General features: G+C 38.6%; 1 protein-coding gene across 1 annotated transcript; it reads right to left on the bottom strand.

Annotated features, from left to right (window-relative positions):
• Window positions 1–13,557: 13,557 nt before the first annotated feature.
• On the bottom strand, window positions 13,558–14,487 carry LOC131833307 (olfactory receptor 2B11-like). The gene has a single exon (XM_059176424.1). The coding sequence runs from the start codon at window positions 14,485–14,487 to the stop codon at window positions 13,558–13,560; it is 930 nt and encodes a 309-aa protein (XP_059032407.1).
• Between the last annotated feature and the right edge of the window lie 5,498 nt (window positions 14,488–19,985).

The following is a 19,985-nucleotide window of genomic DNA, read 5'->3' on the forward strand; positions in this document are numbered from 1 at the left end:
ATGTTATGATGATTATCAATTTTAATTTTTCAAAAATCTTCCATTAACAACTTCCCTTGACTTACCATTTAAACCTCTGTCCATGAAGGGATTTTCATTTCCTAATAACAAATCACATGGCTAATGCTGTGGCCTGTTTTCTATATTGCATATCTGCTCATCTACCAAGAGGCACAGACATTAATTAGAAAGTCTTAAGCTGGTATCTCCCTTATTTCCTCCAAACTCTAACAGTGCTTTGGTTCTACAATAGCCCAACTCATCTCACTTGCCTTTCACACTTGAACTCTGTCTGGATACCTTAGGCTTTACATAGTAGATTCCGATTTTACACCGGTTCTGATGTGCCTTCCCTAGTAATAATAGCAAATACTTCTAATGAACTTAATAAGCATTAGAATATTTTAAACACTTGGCATAAGGTGGCCCTTTTAATCCCCACCAGTACCCTATACAGAAAGCTAGTGTAATTACCAACTTCTCTAAATGAGGAAACTGAGGTACAGAGAACTTAAGCCACTCATCTTTGGCCACAGTGTTAGTGGTGGCAGCGGGATGTGAAACCAAGTATGCTGGCTCCAAAGCCATATCTTTTTGTCACTCCGATATAAGTTCAGCCACACACATTTTGCGAATATATGTGAGAGATAAACCACTGCCACACAAAGCCATCTTCCATTAATGTAAACCATTAAAGTCTCCTGTGATATTATAGAGAAAGTGATGTAGTATTCTGTTTGTACAAGGATAGAAAACTACTATTTCACCTTCTCAGCTCAACCACTTATGGCAGCTCCCTCCCCCTTCTGTTTATCTACCCATGGAATCATGGCTCCCTGCTTCATACTTTGAGACTAACGTCCTGAGAGATTCTGTTTGTAGAGATCCAGATGTATCTTCTTACATCTCGGGGTGGTTTCATGGATGTTCAGAATTGTCTGCTAGATACCCAGTGCAATTCAGGGGACATGTTGAAAGAAGTTCCCCTACCCCTCCACCATCTTTTTCCTCTGAATGGACATTTCTCCAAGGAAGACATACAAATGGCTAACAGACAGATGAAAAAATGTTCAACATCATTAGCCATCAGGGCAATTAAAATCAAAACCATGATGAGAAACCACCTTACAACAGTTACAATGACAAAAGTTGACAAGACAAGAAACTACAAGTCTTGGCAAAGTGGTGGAGAAAGGGGGATCCTCTTACACTGTTGGTGGGAATGAGTACAGCCACTTTGGAAAATAGTATGGAGGTTACTCAAGATGGTAAAAATAGAGCTACCCCATGACCCAGCAATTGAACTATTGAGTATTTACTGCAAAGATACAGATATAGGGAAAAGAAGGGTCTTATGCATCCCAAATGTTCATAGCAGCAATGTCCACAATAGCCAAACTGTGGAAGGAGACAAGAAGTCCTTCAACAGATGAATGGATAAAGATGTGGTCCATATATACAAAGGAATATTGCTCAACCATCTGAAAGGATGAATACCCACTATTTGCATTAACATGGACTGGAGGAGATTGTGCTAAGTGAAATAAGTCAAACAGAGAAAGATAATTATATGGTTTCACTTATATGTGGAATGTAAGGAATAGCATGGAGTACATGAGAACAAGGACTGGAAAAATGAAAGGCAGGAATCTGAGAGAGAGATGAACCATGAGAGACTATGGACTCTGGAAATCAAACTGAGGGTTTCAGAGGGGAGGTGAGTGGGGGGATGGGTGAGCACAGTAACAGTTATTTCATGGAGCACTGTGTATTATACACAAACAATGAATCATGGAACACTACATCAAAAATTAATGATGTAGAGAGCCCAGATAGGGACCCTCAACTCTATGGTCAAATAATCTTCGACAAAACAGGAAAAAATAAACAGTGGAAAAAAGACAGTCTCTTCAATAAATGGTGGTGGGAAAACTGGACAGCTATATGTAGAAGAATGAAACTCGACCATTCTCTTACACTGTACACAAAGATAAACTCAAAATGGATAAAAGACCTCAATGTGAGACAGGAATCTATCAGAATCCTAGAGGAGAACATAGGCAGTAACCTCTTTGATATCAGCCACAGCAACTTCTTTCAAGATATGTCTCCAAAGGCAAAGGAAACAAAAACAAAGATGAACTTTTGGGACTTCATCAAGATCAAAATCTTCTGCACAGCAAAGGAAACAGTCAACAAAGCAAAGAGGCAGGGTCATAGGGAAGCTCTATTTTAAAGTTCTTGAGGAATCTCCATGCTGTTATCCAAAGTGGCTGCACCAACTTGCATTCCCACCAACAGTGGAAGAGGGTTCCCCTTTCTCCACATCCTCTCCAACACATGTTGTTTCCTGTCTTGCTAATTTTGGCCATTCTAACTGGTGTAAGGTAATATCACAATGTGGTTTTAATTTGAATCTCCCTGAAGGCTAGTGAGATGAACATTTTTTCATGTGTCTGATAGCCATTTGTATGAGCTTCCCTATGACCCTGCAATTGCACTACTGGGTATTTACCCCCAAAATACAGACGTAATGAAAAGAAGGGCCATCTGTACCCCAATGTATATAGCATCAAAGGCCACTGGTGCTATACCGTGGAAAGAACCAAGATGCCCTTCAATGGACGAATGGATAAGGAAGATGTGGTCCATATACACGATGGAGTATTATGCCTCCATCAGAAATGATGAATACCCAACTTTGGCAGCAACATGGATGGAACTGGAAGAGATTATGCTGAGTGAAATAAGTCAAGCAGAGAGTCAATGATCATTTGGTTTCACTTATTTGTGGAGCATAACAAATAGCATGGAGGACATGGGGAGTTAGGAGAAGGGAGTTGAGGGAAATTGGAAGGGGAGGTGAATCATGAGAGACTATGGACTCTGAAAAACAATCTGAGGGTTTTGAAGGGGTCGGGGGTGGGAGGTTGGGGGAACCATCCTTCCAATCCATGGAGAGGGCATGGATTGCATGGAGCACTGGGTATGGTTCAAAAACAATTAATACTGTTACACTGAAAAGAAGTAAAAAACATAGATGTCCATCAACAGATGAATGGATCAAGTAGATGTGGTATATATACACAATGGAATACTATGCAGCCATCAAAAGAAATGAAATCTTGCCATTTGCGACAACATGGATGGAACTAGAGTGTATCATGCTTAGAGAAATAAGTCAAGCGGAGAAAGACAACTATCATATGATCTCCCTGATATGAGGAAATGGTGATGCAACATGGGGGCTTAAGTGGGTAGAAGAAGAACCAATGAAACAAGATGGAATTGGGAAGGAGACAAACCATAAGTGACTCTTAATCTCACAAAACAAACTGAGGGTTGCTGGGGGGAGGGAGGTTGGGAGAAGGGGGTGGGATTATGGACATTGGGGGGGGGGTATGTGCTTTGGTGAGTGCTGTGAAGTGTGTAAACCTGGTGATTCACAGACCTGTGCCCCTGGGGATAAAAATATATGTTTATAAAAAATAAAAAATTTAAAAAAAAGATATGCAAGAGAAGAAAAGAGAAAAAGAGAAGAGAAGACATATGAGCTCAAGATATGTGCTTGCATGGAATGGGAGCATCAAGGCAAGGTCCTGGAAAGCCTCAGAATCTCTAGTAGGGTTGGTGAAAGTGGCTTCTCACATGAAGGCTTTTATTAAAATTGGAGGAGGTGACTGCTACTTCAAAAGCAAAGAAAGTAACACAAAAATTTAAAAGAAGATGAAAAACCAAGAAGAAATGACATTACCAAAAAGTCACAGCAGTCTTCCAATAATGGAACCCACAGAAATGGAGATCCACAATTTACTTTATAAAGAATTCAAGGGATGGCTGAGTAGCTCAGTCAGTTAAGCATCTTCTTTTGACTCAGGTCATGATCCCAGGGTCCTGGGACTGAGACCCACACAGGGCTCCTATTTCTCCCTCTCCCTCTGCCTGCCACTCCCCTGTCTTGTGCTCTGTCAAATAAATAAAATCTTAAAAAAGAGAATTCATGTAGCACATATTGCATGGAGCACTGGGTGTTATATGTAAACAATGAATCGTGGAACACTACATCAAAAACTAATGATGTATTGTATGATGATTAACATAACACAATAAAAAGAGAGAATTCAAAGTACATATTTTAAGGAAATTAAGGGTGTTATAAGAAAACACAGAAAAGAAGTCAACAGAATCAAGAAGACAATACATGAACAAAATAAGATTAGCAAACATATATATCTTTCTAAGAACCAAACAGAAATTCTGGAACTGTAGAATACCATAAATGAAATAAGATATGCAATAGATAATTTTAGCATCAATAGACCAAATAAAAGAAAGAATCTGTGATTTAGAAGATAAGAGGTTTGAAATTACCAAGTTAGAGAAGGATAAAGAAAAAAGAATGAGAAAACAGTGAAGAATGCCAATGATCTATGTGGTGCCATCAAAAGAAGCAATGCAGGATTAATGCAGTTCCAGAAAGACAGAAGAGGGAGAAGGGAGCAGAAAACTCATTTTGTAAAGATATCTCTGTATTTGTTTATTTATATTAGAAAGAGAGAAAGAGAGAGACATCATGAGCAGGGGAAGGAGAAAGGGAGAGGGAAAAGCAGACTCCATGTTGTGTGCAAAGCCCTATGTAGGGCTTGATCCCACAACCTTGAGATCCTGACCTTAGTTTAAATCAAGAGATGGATACTTAACCAGCTGAGCTACCCAGGTGCTCTCAGTATGCTTTTTTTTTTTAAAAAATGGCTGAAAAATTTCTAAACCTGGAGAGAGATTTAAACATGCACATTCATCAGGTGACTAGGTCACCCCAAAATTTCAATCCAAAATTTTCTCCAAAACATATTGTAATAAAACTGTCAAAAATCAACAAGGACAACTAGAGATTCCTAAAAGCAACAAGAGAAAATAAGAGATGGTAACCTACAACAGAACCCTCATTGTCCTATCAGCAGAGTTCTCAGCAGGAAGCCTATCATCTAGGAGAGAACAGGGTAATATATTCAGAGTGCTGAAAGAAAAAAAATACTCACAAAGAATTCTCTATCCACCATAGTTATCCTTTAGGAGCAATGGAGAAATAAAGACTTCCAGACAAATAAAAGCTATGGGAAATTATCGCCACTAGCCCTGCCTCCAAGAAATGCTGAAAGTTCTTCAGACTGAAGTAAAACAACACTCTTTTCTCACATGAAAACATGTGAAAATATGTAGTACCCTGGCAAAGTTCCTTATACATACTAAAATTCGGAATACTCTAACAATTTAATACAATGGGGTGTTATTAACCACTTAACTATAGTATAAAGACTAAAGAGTGAGAGTGTTAAAAATAACTATAGCTACTATAACTTGTTAATAAACAATATAAAAAGAAATAATTTGTGGCAGTAGAAACATAAAAGGGAAGGGAAAGTGTAAAGGCCTTTTTGAAATTGAAGTTATTATCAACATAAAATAGAATAGATTATATATATATATGTTAATCTATGTAAGCTGCCTAGTAACTGCAAATTAAAACCTCAATTAGGTTTTCAATAGAAAAAGAGAAGGGAATTAAAGCATGATCACTACGGAAAACCATCAATTCACCAAGAAAGGCAGCAAGAGAGGAAGAAAGGAACAAGGTAAATGCAAAAAACCTGGAAAGCAATTAATAAGATGACATTAGTAAGATATTCCTGATCAATAATTATTTTAAATATAAATGGATTAAATTCTCCAATCCAAAGATATAGAATGACTGAATGGATTAAAAGACAAACAAAGAACACAAGACACAGCTATATGCTTCCAGAAGAGATTAACTTCAACTTTAAGAGCACACATAGATTTGTACTGAGAAGATGGAAAAAGCTACTTCAAGCAAAAGATAACCGAAAGAAAGCAGGGTATATAATCAGAACAAAACAAAACAGGCCTGGGGTGTCTGGGTGGATCAGACAGTTAAGCATCTGCCTTAGGCTCAGGTCCACATAAAAAAACACAAAATGAGGATTTGTTTTAAAAAGCAGGGCTTCTAATCTGCATTTTCTTGAGGATGTCATCCTGGTCAAAAATGAGCACTGGGTATGGTGCATAAACAATGAATTCTGGAATACTGAAAAGAAATTTAAAATAATAAAAATTAAAAATAAATAAATAAAACAAAACACCATTACATTAACCAAAGAGGCATTCTGCATTGTTAGTCTAATGATCCCAGTCTAAAATTACCCTCTCCCATTTCCCTATTTAAATAATATCTACTCATCTTTAAGACCTTATTCAAGTGCTCTATTTGAAGTGTTCAAATTCTGTTCTGCCTAAAATTAGTTGCTTTATTTGAGTTGTTTTCCAGATTTCAGCGTAGAAGCCATGAAAACAGAATTAGGGAAATAAATGATGCCATGAAAGGTCAGAATGTCAGAGTTATTGAGAAGTTCTATTGGACATAGGAAGGCACATGTGGTGAGCACTGGCTGTTATACACAAGTAATGAATCACTGAACGCTACATCAAAAGCTAATAATGTACCATGCAGTGGCTAACTAACCATCATAATAAAAAAAGAGCTGTGTGATGGGGGATAAAGAATAAAAAGAGATGCTCGCACGAAAAAAATAAATAAATAAATAAATAAAATAGTTGACATAGGATTACAAAGTTCAGACTTAGTTAGAATTGAGACAGCCACAGAAGTGGACTGTTACTGAATCTGAGGTTTGGCCCTACTAGCATTGTATTCTTCTTGAAAACACACCTACCTCCACTGCTCAACTTAAGAAATAAAGCACAATATCATCAATACAGCATGGAAGCATCATCCTTACTCCTGGACAATTACAGTACCCCTTGTCAGAGGTGATCACTCTTATGAATTTTGTTTTATTTTTATTGTTCACTTTTTATTACATAGTAATATAACCTGACATAATATGAAATAAGATGTAGGTATTTAAACTACTGTAGGTATATAGCAGTATATGTATTTTTCTGCAGCTGGTCTTTTCAAGGCTTGTTAAGAAGAATAATTATGCATTAAAGATCATTGTGATCATTATCTCTGGAATGTACAAAAACATATTGCCCCATTTATGACCTATTCACACAGTGGTCCCTATCAAATCCTTCACCTGATGCTGATTACTGACAATTCTGAGGACTGAGTTGGCAAGAGCATTGAGGCGGTGTCCCAGTGGCACCATCACTAAAGGCAGAGCCTTCAGGGAGGGGGATGGTCTCAATCAGCCTTCAACAACAAACAGTCCTTAATTGTCTCCTTCTTCTCTGAAAGAGACAACCCCAGAGGTTACATTGCCATGTAATGAAATGAAATATTGGAGATTTCAATAGCTGTACTGAGTGGGGACAAAACATCTCATCACATCTCCCTTCCAAGTATGACAAAGTCCTTGGGGACCTGGGGAAAATGAGTTCCTCGCTATCAGTCCCTGTTCTCAGCCAGCTCAATAATGAGGTCTCCAGAGTCTGCCTTCCTACTTAGGAAGAAGTGTGTACTTTGAGAATCTCTCTAACTATATTTCTAACTTTAAACAACAAACACTGCTCTTTAACCAGGTCCATAGAGATGTCCTCACCATTCTGGGAGAAAGGACAAGCAAGTGCCACAGGTCTCTGGCTTCTCAGAAAATAGTGGGGCCACCATCAGTAAATCAAACCAAAATGCTGTGGTCATTCCTCTCTGCCCTTCTAGACCATAACTGTTTTATGGGTAAACAAGGTACTTATTTAGGGATTAAGAGGAAAACCCTATTCTTCCCTTAGAGGACAGAGAAAAGGCAGGAAAAATACAAGAGACCAAATCCCTGGGACACGTTTTGCTTTTGTTTTTGAGTATAGTTGACACAGTGTTATATTAGTTTCTGGTGTTCAATATAATGATTCAACAATCATATACTTTATGAAATGCTCACCATGATAAACATAGTCACTGTCTATCACCATATGAAGTTATTACAATATTATTTACTATATTCCCTAAGCTATACTTTTCATCCCTGTGACCTATCTATTTTAGAACTGGAATTTTCTGCTTCTTAATCCCCTTCTCCCATTTCACCCATCCCCCTAACCTCTCCCATCCCCCTTTGGCAACCACCAGTTTGTTCTCTCTATTTACAAATCTGTTTCTGTTTTTCTTTGCTCCTTTTGTAGTTTAAGATTGAAATTTTGCCATTCACAACAATATGGGTGGTCCTAGAGGGTAGTCTGCCAAATGAACTAACTCAAACAGAGAAAGACGAATGTCACATAAGTTCAATTACATGCAGGATGCTGCTTTTATTGATTTGGATTTTTATCCATAAATCATATGTGAAACTTATGAATTATTGAACACTACATCTGAAACTAGTGATGTGCTATATGTTGGCTAATTTAAATTTTTAAAAATTTAATTTAATTTTTTCATTGTTCCAAGATTCATTGTTGATGCACCACACCCAGTGCTCCATGCAATACCTGCCCGCCCTAATACCCACCACGGGGATCAGCTAACCCCCCCACCCCCCTTCAGTCCCAAACCCTCAGTTTGTTTCTCAGAGTCCACAGTCTCTCACGGATCCCCCTCTTCGATTTCCCCCAATTCACTTCTCCTTTCCTTCTCCTAATGTTCTCCATGTTATACTTTATGCTCCACAAGTAAGTGAACCATGTAATAATTGACTTTCTCTTCTTGAGTTATTTCACTCAGCATAATCTGCTCCAGTATCATCCATGTTGATGAGAAAGTTGGGTACTCATTCTTTCTGATGGCTAAGTAATACTCCATTGTATGTATGGGCTATATCTTTATCCATTAATCTGTTGAAGGGCATCTCAGCTCCTTCCACAGATTGGCTATTGTGGACATTGCTGCTATGTGAACATTGGGGTACAGATGGCCCTTCTTTTCACTACATCTGTATCTTTGGGGTAAATAACCAGTAATGCAATTGTATGGGTCATAGGGTAGCTCTATTTTCAATTCTTTAAGGAACCTCCACATTGTTTTCCAAAGTGGCTGCACCAACTTGTATCCCCACCAACAGTGTAAGAGGGTTCCCCTTTCTCCATATCCTCTCCAACACTTGTTGTTTCCTGTCTTGTTGATTTTGGCCATTCTAACTGGTGTAAGGTGGTATCTCAATGTGGTTTTGATTTGAATTTCCCTGATGGCTAGTGATGATGAACATTTTTTCATGTTTTTGTTAGCCATTTGTGTGTCTTCTTTGGAGAAGTGTCTGTTGTCTTCTGCCCATTTTTTTTATTTTTTATTTTTAATAATTTTTTATTTTTTATAAACATATATTTTTATCCCCAGGGGTACAGGTCTGTGAATCACCAGGTTTACACACTTCACAGCACTCACCAAAGCACATACCCTCCCCAATGTCCATAATCCCACTACCTTTTCCCAAACCCCCTCCCCCCAGCACCCCTCAGTTTGTTTTGTGAGATTAAGAGTCACTTATGGTTTGTCTCCCTCCCAATCCCATCTTCTTTCATTTATTCTTCTCGTACCCACTTAAGCCCCCATGTTGCATCACCACTTCCTCATATCAGGGAGATCATATGATAGTTGTCTTTCTCCGCTTGACTTATTTCGCTAAGCATGATACGCTCTAGTTCCATCCATGTTGTCGCAAATGGCAAGATTTCATTTCTTTTGATGGCTGCATAGTATTCCATTGTGTATATATACTACATCTTCTTGATCCATTCATCTTTTGATGGACATCTAGGTTCTTTCCATAGTTTGGCTATTGTGGACATTGCTGCTATAAACATTCGAGTACACGTGTCCCTTTGGATCACTACGTTTGTATCTTTAGGGTAAATACCCAATAGTGCAATTGCTGGGTCATAGGGCAGTTCTATTTTCAACATTTTGAGGAACCTCCATGCTGTTTTCCAGAGAGGTTGCACCAGCTTGCATTCCCACCAACAGTGTAGGAGGGTTCCCCTTTCTCCGCATCCTCTCCAGCATCTGTCATTTCCTGACTTGTTGATTTTAGCCATTCTGACTGGTGTGAAGTGATATCTCATTGTGGTTTTGATTTGTATTTCCCTGATGCCGAGTGATATGGAGCACTTTTTCATGTGTCTGTTGGCCATCTGGATGTCTTCTTTGCAGAAATGTCTGTTCATGTCCTCTGTCCATTTCTTGATTGGATTATTTGTTCTTTGGGTGTTGAGTTTGCTAAGTTCTTTATAGATTCTGGACACTAGTCCTTTATCTGATATGTCGTTTGCAAATATCTTCTCCCATTCTGTCAGTTGTCTTTTGATTTTGTTAACTGTTTCCTTTGCTGTGCAAAAGCTTTTGATCTTGATGAAATCCCAATAGTTCATTTTTGCCCTTGCTTCCCTTGCCTTTGGCGTTGTTCCTAGGAATATGTTGCTGCGGCTGAGGTCGAAGAGGTTGCTGCCTGTGTTCTCCTCAAGGATTTGTATGGATTCCTTTCTCACATTGAGGTCCTTCATCCATTTTGAGTCTATTTTCGTGTGTGGTGTAAGGAAATGGTCCAATTTCATTTTTCTGCATGTGGCTGTCCAATTTTCCCAGCACCATTTATTGAAGAGGCTGTCTTTTTTCCATTGGACATTCTTTCCTAGTGGTCGAAGATTAGTTGACCGTAGAGTTGAGGGTCTATTTCTGGGCTCTCTATTCTGTTCCATTGATTTATGTGTCTGTTTTTGTGCCAGTAGCATGCTGTCTTGATGATGACAGCTTTGTAATAGAGCTTGAAGTCCGGAATTGTGATGCCATCAACGTTGGCTTTCTTTTTCAATATCCCTTTGGCTATTCGAGGTCTTTTCTGGTTCCATATAAATTTTAGAATTATTTGTTCCATTTCTTTGAAAAAGATGGATGGTACTTTGATAGGAATTGCATTAAATGTGTAGATTGCTTTAGGTAGCATAGACATTTTCACAGTATTTATTCTTCCAATCCAGGAGCATGGAACATTTTTCCATTTCTTTGTATCTTCCTCAATTTCTTTCATGAGTACTTTATAGTTTTCTGAGTATAGATTCTGTGTCTCTTTGGTTAGGTTTATTCCTAGGTATCTTATGGTTTTGGGTGCAATTGTAAATGGGATTGACTCCTTAATTTTCCTTTCTTCTGTCTTGCTGTTGGTGTAGAGAAATGCAACTGATTTCTGTGCATTGATTTTATATCCTGACACTTTACTGAATTCCTATATAAGTTCTAGCAGTTTTGGAGTGGAGTCTTTTGGGTTTTCCACATATAGTATCATATCATCTGCGAAGAGTGATAATTTGACTTCTTCTTTGCCAATTTGGATGCCTTTAATTTCCTTTTGTTGTCTGATTGCTGAGGCTAGGACTTCTAGTACTATGTTGAATAGCAGTAGTGATAATGGACATCCCTGCCGTGTTCCTGACCTTAGCGGAAAAGCTTTCAGTTTTTCTCCATTGACAATGATATTTGCGGTGGGTTTTTCATAGATGGCTTTGATGATATTGAGGTATGTGCCCTCTATCCCTACACTTTGAAGAGTTTTGATCAGGAAGGGATGCTGTACTTTGTCAAATGCTTTTTCAGCATCAATTGAGAGTATCATATGGTTCTTGTTCTTTCTTTTATTGATGTGTTGTATCACATTGACTGATTTGTGGATGTTGAACCAACCTTGCAGCCCTGGAATAAATCCTACTTGGTCGTGGTGAATAATCTTTTAATGTACTGTTGAATCCTATTGGCTAGTATTTTGTTGAGTATTTTCGCATCTGTGTTCATCAAGGATATTGGTCTATAGCTCTCTTTTTTGGTGGGATCCTTGTCTGGTTTTGGGATCAAGGTGATGCTGGCCTCATAAAATGAGTTTGGAAGTTTTCCTTCCATTTCTATTTTTTGGAACAGTTTTAGGAGAATAGGAATTAGTTCTTCTTTAAATGTTTGGTAGAATTCCCCCGGGAAGCTGTCTGGCCCTGGACTTTTGTTTGTTTGGAGATTTTTAATGACCATTTTTTTGATGTGTTTATCTCTTTTGTGTGTATTGAGTTTGAGGAGTTCTTTATAGATCTTGCATATCAGCCCTTTGTCTATAGTGTCATTTGTGAATATCTTCCCATATTCCGTGAGTTGCCTCTTTGTTTTGTTGACTATTTCCTTTGATGTGCAGAAGCTTTTGATCTTGATGAAATCTGAAAAGTTCATTTTTCACTTTTGTTTCCTTTGCCTTTGGAGACACGTCTTGAAAGAAGTTGCTATGGCCAATGTTGAAGAGGTGACTGCCTATGTTCTCCTCTAGGAGTTCGATGGGTTCCTGTCTCACATTGAGGTCTTTCATGCATTTTGAGTTTATCTTTGTGTATGGTGTAAGAGAATGGCCGAGTTTCATTCCTCTGCACATAGCTGTCCAATTTTCCCAGCACCATTTATTTAAGAGACTGTCTTTCTTCCATTGGATATTTTTTTCTGCTTTGGCAAAGATTTTTTGACCATATTGTTACACCAAAGATACAGAGGTAGTGAAAAGAAGGGCCATCTGTACCCCAATGTTCATAGTAGCAATGGTTACAATAGCCAAACTGTGGAAAGAGCCAAGATGCCCTTCAACAGATGAATGGATAAAGAAGTATAAAGTACTACTCAGCCATGAGAAAGGATGAATACCCAACTTTTGCATCAACATGGAATGGATGGGACTGGAGGAGATTATGCTGCTTGAAATAAGTCAGGCAGAGAAAGCCAATTATCATATGGTTTCACTTATTTGTGGAACATAAGGAATAGTATGGAGGACATTAGAAGGAAGGGAAAAGTGAAGGGGGGGAAATCAGAGAGGGAGATGAACCATGAGAGATTGTGGACTCTGAGAAGCAAACCGAGGGTTTTGGGGGTATGGAGGGATGGCTTGGCCTGGTGATAGGTATTAAGGAGGGCACATATTGCATGGAACACTGAGTGTCATAGGTAAGTAATGGATCTTGGAACACTACATCAAAAACTAATAATGATGTACTGCATGATGACTAATATAACTTAAGAGAAAATAGTAATAAAGAATAAAGATCTTTTTGAACTGTTAAAAAAAAGCAACAGTGTCTCCATAATTGAATTGATAAACTTAGAAGGCTTGCAGTTGTTCTGAAGGATGGGGTGCCCAACAGGGAATGCACAGCTTAGCCCAGCTGCCCACTGAGACATGAGCTACCGTGACAGAGACCAGTGAAAAATACTTCTCAAGTGACATAATGATACAACGTGCACAGATGTGGGGTTGCAGTACTATTTTATAATGAATAGTTTGAACTAATTGGTTTATATTTTAATTTGTATTATTACATATTTTATTACTTAGTTAAATTAGTATTTTAGAGTACAGTGTAGAACTACTTTCACTACATTTTCACAAACATAGTGTGCTTAGTGGTGCATATAGCCAAGCATCATTGTTGCCTAACATGACTGTATCAAATGCAGCACATGAATATCTCACATAAAACTTGGGGAAATAGGACACAAGAGTGAATTATTAGAGAAAACCCTAATCAACCTACTGTAGTTTTAAATACTTTCCATTTATTTCCTAGCCATCACTTGGAAGTGAATACGCCCCTCACTAGGTTGGCTAATGCCCCCTTTACATCCTTATTCCTCAGGGTGTAGATAAAAGGGTTCAGTGCAGGTGTCACCACTCCATAGAAGAGTGCCATGAACTTGGGCTGGTCCTTTGAGATGGAAGAGGGGGGCTGAAGGTACATGCTAATGGCTGGACCATAAAACAAGAAAACTACAATGAGGTGGGAGGAACATGTCCCAAAGGCCTTCCTCCTTCCCTCAGAAGACTTAACTTTAAATACAGCATGTCCAATACAAGCATAGGAAGCAAGAATTAAGCACAGAGGAACAGCTAACATAAAAATACACACCACAGAGAGCGTGAGCTCATTAGCAGCCTTTTCTCCACAGGCAGCCTTTATCAGAACAGGAATCTCACACACCAAGTGATCCAATTTATTGAGGCCACACAGTGGTAACTGTAAGGTAGCAGTGGCCTCTGAGACAGCATAGGTGATTCCAGTCAGCCACACAGAGGATACCAACAGGATACAGACACGTGGGTTCATGATGAGGGTGTAGTGCAAAGGCTTGCAGATAGCCACATAGCGATCAAAAGACATGATAGCCAAAATCAGACATTCTGTGCCCCCCATTAAGTGAAAGAAATAAAGCTGAGCCGCACAGCCAATATAGCTGATTGTCTTCCTAGCACTTCCCAGGTTAAAAAGCATCTGAGGGACAATGCTTGTGATGTAGCACATGTCTAGGAAGGAGAGGTTTGTGAGGAAGAAATACATGGGGCTGTGCAGACGGGCATCTAACCTAGACACTAGAATAATGGCTACATTTCCAACCATGGCCATGGGGTATGTTATAAGAAGAACAGCAAAGAGAGGAAGATCCATCCAAGGACGGTCTGAGAAACCTAGTAGAATAAACTCTTCAGGATGGCTGTTGTTCATTGCACCAGTCCTTACTTTGTTTCACCTACAGCAGAGAAGTGGCAGAAAAGATAGGAAGAGTTAGGAGAACTGTATGTGTCATCCACTGACAGAGGATGGGCTACAGAATCTTGTGAGGGAAATAATAAAAGGAATCTGACACCAGGTGACTTACTTTCCCTCCTGACACTACAAAACGGAGCTGGTGACTTTAGAAAAATAGCCTGACCATGCTGAAACTCAATGTATAAAAGCATGACAATGATGATCTCCTTGTGTTACAAAGAGGATTAAATGGAAAGTGGAAGCATCTTTTGTTTTAGAAACTCCCAAGTAAGGATTTTCAAACTTTGCATGCTTGCATAAAAATCATATGAGGAGATTGTTAAAATGCAACTTATCAATTTCTGTTTCTTGGTGTCTGATAGAGTGGATGTGACATGGGGCCCCGGGGACACTGATGCAAGGTATTCCTGAAATATTATGAGCAGTGGAATTCTTGAGGTAGCTGACTCACAAGAAGGAGAACACGAGCTGTAATACCATCGTGACAGCCTTGTCCAAACTCAAGTAGTCAGTTGAATAGTTTTATCATCTCTACGGAGAGTAAGAAGGTAGATTTTGTACAAGTCCATTTTGGTATTTTGGAAGTGAGCAAGAAATGTCAGGTTCCTGAAGTATGAACTGAGAGCTGAGCCATGACATATGTTTCCCATGCTGAAGAATTTATTTGGGGATGTGTATTTTCTTGTATAAGTACTTCCTTCAAACTGGGCACTTGATTTTTCCATTAAAACTTAATTTACTATCTGGTAGTGATTTTCCTTTATTAAGTGGACTTTTAATTCTATTTTTATAGGAGTTTGCACAGTTATTAGTGATCCGCTTGATTGTAAATAGCTACAAATACAGCTTTTAACTCCAGAGAACTGGTGTCCGGAGGAAAGCTGATATTCCAACTCAGTCAGGACCAGAGACTCACATACATTTTCACAAACTATTTTACATATTCCTTTTGTTTTTCTTTCTTTTCACAGTATTATTTTTGTGTGTGTGTTAGTCACCATACAGTATATCATTAGCTTTGGTGTAGTGTTCCTTTTTTTTTTTTTTTTTTAAGATAAGAAGCACATTGTAACAAGAAAATCAACTAGCTGAGTAGTGTTTTGGAAAGATTAACTAGAGAACCATTTTTTAAAAAAATTATACTGTTCTTTCCATTAGTGGCAAATTGTGTTTCGTTATATCTATAATTCCTTTTGCAAGATAAGATAGATCATGATTATGGCTATGATGCATCCAGTGACAAATTCTGACTTATGTCACTAGCGAGTTTGTGGTTTAAGAGTAACAAACATTATGTTTGTATGGTTACAAAGTACAGTATTCACATTCTATATTTCATTAAATCCTCAAAGCCATCTTGTGAGGTGTTACACAAAACCCATAGTTTTTGTTTGGGGGTTCTAGTCGGGGAAGTGAGCTACTCATATAGCCTTGACCAAAGAACGGTCCTGTTCTATTGGGAAAGGTCATTCTCTGAGTGCACAGTTTTGGGAGGGACACACATGGAGTAGTGAGGGAGGAAGGGGCCACCTGCCTAGCTAGCCAGATCATCCTAATCGACCCTGGCAATCAAGAGGGTGACAGATGTCACAGACAGGTACTCATCACATGTCCTCCTTAATCCCCATCACATACTTATCCCATTCCTTTGTCCAACTCCCCTCTAATAACTATGAGCTTGTTCTCTACAGTTGAGTCTAGTTCTTGGGGGATAGGAGGCATGCATTTGTGATGAGCACCATCACAAATGGGATGGGATCTTTGAATCACCCTATGGTACACCTGAAACTAGTATTCCATTGTATGTTAACTAACTGGAATTAGAATAAAAACTAAAAGCAAAACAAAACAAACTACTCATGACTAAAATGTGAATGTTGCTCTTTGATTACACACTATCCCTAGGTCAGAAGTGCACAAATAACAATAAAATAGTAATAGTTCTAACTAATCCTTAATAAGCCCTGTGTGCTGAAAACTCCAAGAAGGATTTTGTACACATTACATCATTTAGGACTCCTCCCTAGAACTTATGAGAAAGGAAATTTTGGTATCCATATTTTAGGATATTGCTAATCATTCATTTAGGATGTAATTGAACATTCCATGAATGATTGCCTTCTAATAATTAGGGAGGTTCTAAAGATCAAAAAGCAATTAATTACTCAAATGAGGTAGTGAGATAATAAAACGATGATTTCAGAGTCTCAAAATTCCAAAGAAAACATCTGTAGTCTGGAGATGTTTCCTGAATGAATGTGTCTACTATACCTTATTTGACCTTGACATTACTCAAGATGTGGTATGAGTGCACTATGTTAGGAACACAAGTTTGTCTAAGTTCTTTTTCAGGTAAAGAGTCTATGTTTTATATGGGATCTGAAGTAAAAGCATGATATGAATTAATTAGTTAAAATGAGTATTCTAAAATTATGATCTACTCACATTATTAAATAGTTGTCCACTAAAATCCTTCATGTCTACTCATTTAATATGATTATACTCACCTTTTAGATTTTTCTGTCATGGAACATAACTCCATTTTTTAAGGGGTAATTCAGATTTGAGCCTCCATGAATTCTTCCACAGTTAATTTTATCTAACCTTAATGATTCAAGTATACTTTCAACAATTTTATTAAATTTGTATTATTTGGAATTTTGTTCATATTACTCACCTCATAGACTAGTTTTGTTTGTGATGGTGACCAGTGCAGCTCCTCCTTAAGCTCTTTAAATAGTTCTCTAGAGATACCACAGCAGTGTCTTAATCAATAAAATACACACATGATGCATATTTGAGCTTTACAATTCTATCCTAGATTTGTAAGCTTCACCATGTCATTTTCACAGGACTTCAGTCCTGTTAGTTCTTGGATCCATGACTTTGCATCTTCTACTTCCAATGATTTTTTCATCGCTGTTTTACCGCAGACTGCACAGGGGTCCGTTTATCCATGGATGCTTAAAGTGCGTTTAATGAAGTGCCAGCCTTTATTCCTTTTGACACCTCCTTTATATCTCCAATCACATGTTCATTCCAGCTTATTTGAACCATAGATCATCTTCATCACACACTGTTGCTTTAAGTGAAAGCCTGAGAGAGATTAATTACCAAGAGTAATCTGCTTGCATTCTATTGCCACCAAACTAGTATTTTCAAAGTCTAGAAAAGTGTTCCTGAAATGAAATGCTTTCTGATATTCTTATATATATTAGGTACTGTGATGTACACACATTCCCACCCTCCCAAGAATGGGTACTTTAAAACAAGTGTCCTTTTACTCACCTTATTGTGATAAGTATCACTCAATCGAAAGGAATTTTGAAAGAAGACATGAATTTCCAAACTTTCAGAGAATGATAGAGAAACTGTAGTACATAGATGAGTACCTAAGAATTAGCTTCATAAAAAAAAAAAAAAGAAATGTGTTTTTCATTTCTAACAATGCTGACGATAAGAAAAGAAAAAAAACCCTGGATTAGAAAGACAATAGCAGAGAATATCAAGAATGAATTCTGAATGTGCTATTTGTAGAATGTTGTTCAGACCCTTGGGCATTGTTTTCTAACAGGCCATTTATGTGTATCCCAGAGGAGCTAGCAGAGAAAGTTCCTTGGGAAACTTCACCATGGAAATGCTTCTTATTAATTACCTACTGAACTGAGAGTGGTAGAAAAGTTTCTTCTGCTACTAGATTTGTTTTAAAATCAACTCATTTTATTTCCCAACATACTGGACACTAATTTTAAATAGGATGGGCATTAAGGAGGGCATGTGACCTCATGAGCATTGGGTATTATACACAATTAATGAATCGTTGATCACTCCATGAATAAGACATAATTGGAGTAGATCTAGTTTGAACAAGTGATTTTGGGGAATTTGAGTGTGAGTTCCTTTAATATCTTTGTTCATTTATAGAATGCCTCTCAGATTTTTTTTGAGACATGTTTGTCCACATTTTTATTTAAATTCCAGTTACTTAAAATACAGTGTAATATTGGTTTCTGGTCTAGAATTTAGGGATTCTGCACTTATATACAAAACAAGGTACTCATCACATGTCCTCCTTAATCCCCATCACACATTTATCCCATTCCCTTGTCCAACTTCCCTCTAATAACCAGGAGTTTGTTCTTTATAGTTGAGTCTGTTTCTTGGGGGATAGGAGGCATGGGGTGACTGGGTGATGGACATTGGGGAGGGTATGTTCTATGTTGAGTGCTGTGAATTGTATAAGAGATGATTCACAGACCTGTACCCCCCAAAGCAAATAATACATTATATGTCCATAAAGAATGGAAAAAATAGAGGAGTCAAGATGGCGGAGAAGTAGCAGGCTGAGACTACTTCAGCTAGCCGGAGATCAGCTAGATAGCTTATCTAAAGATTGCAAACACCTGAAAATCCATCGGCAGATCGAAAAGAAGAAGAACAGCAATTCTGGAAACAGAAAAACAACCACTTTCTGAAAGGTAGGACCAGCGGAGAAGTGAATCCAAAGCGACGGGAAGATAGACCCCGGGGGGAGGGGCCAGGTCCCAGCAAGCGTCGGAGCAACCACGCAGAAAATCAGGCTTTTTAAAAGTCTGTTCCGCTGAGGGACATTGCTCCAGAGGCTACTTGGGGCAAAGCCGACACGGGGTCAGCGTGGCCTCAGGTCCTGCAGGGTCACAGAAGGATCGGGGGTGTCCGAGTGTCGCAGAGCTTGCGGGTATTGGAACGGGAAAGCCAGCTACAGAGACAGAGCCGACAGTAAGCTCACAGCTCGGTGTTACCTTGAACCAGTCCCAGGCTCGGTGAGCTCAGAGCGCAGCGGGAGGTCAGGCAGACGGGAGTAACTGGGTGCTGTTCTCTGAGGGCGCACTGAGGAGTGCGGCCCTGGGCTCTCGTCTCCTCCAGACCGGAGACCAGGAGGCCGCCATTTGTATTCCCGTCCTCCGGAACTCTACGGAAAGTGCTCAGGGAACAAAAGCTCCTGAAAGCAAACCCGAGCGGATTACTCACCCCGGCCCCTGGTAAGGGTGCTGTAATTCCTCCTGGGGCAAAGACACTTGAGAATCACTACAACAGGCCCCTCCCCCAGAAGATCAACAAGAAAACCAGCCGATACCAAGTTCACCTACCAAAGAGTGCGGTTTCAATACCAAGGAGAGCAGCAGAATTCCAGAGGAGGAGAAAGCAAAGCGCGGAACTCATGGCTTTTTCCCTGTGATTTTTTTTTGTCTTGAAGTTAATTTAATTTTTTTCTTTTTCATTTTTTGTTTTTTTTCTTGCTTTCGGGTAAAATTTTTTTTAACTGTTACCTTTTTCTTTTTTAACGATTTTTTACTAGTTTATCTAATATATATATTTTATCTTTTTTATATTTTTCTTAAGTGTTTTCTTTTTTAAAATTCTTTTCTTTTTTTCTTTCTTTCTTCCTTTTTGAACCTCTTTTTATCCCCTTT

Source organism: Mustela lutreola, chromosome 6 (assembly GCF_030435805.1).
Source record: "Mustela lutreola isolate mMusLut2 chromosome 6, mMusLut2.pri, whole genome shotgun sequence".
Classification (NCBI taxonomy): domain Eukaryota; kingdom Metazoa; phylum Chordata; class Mammalia; order Carnivora; family Mustelidae; genus Mustela; species Mustela lutreola.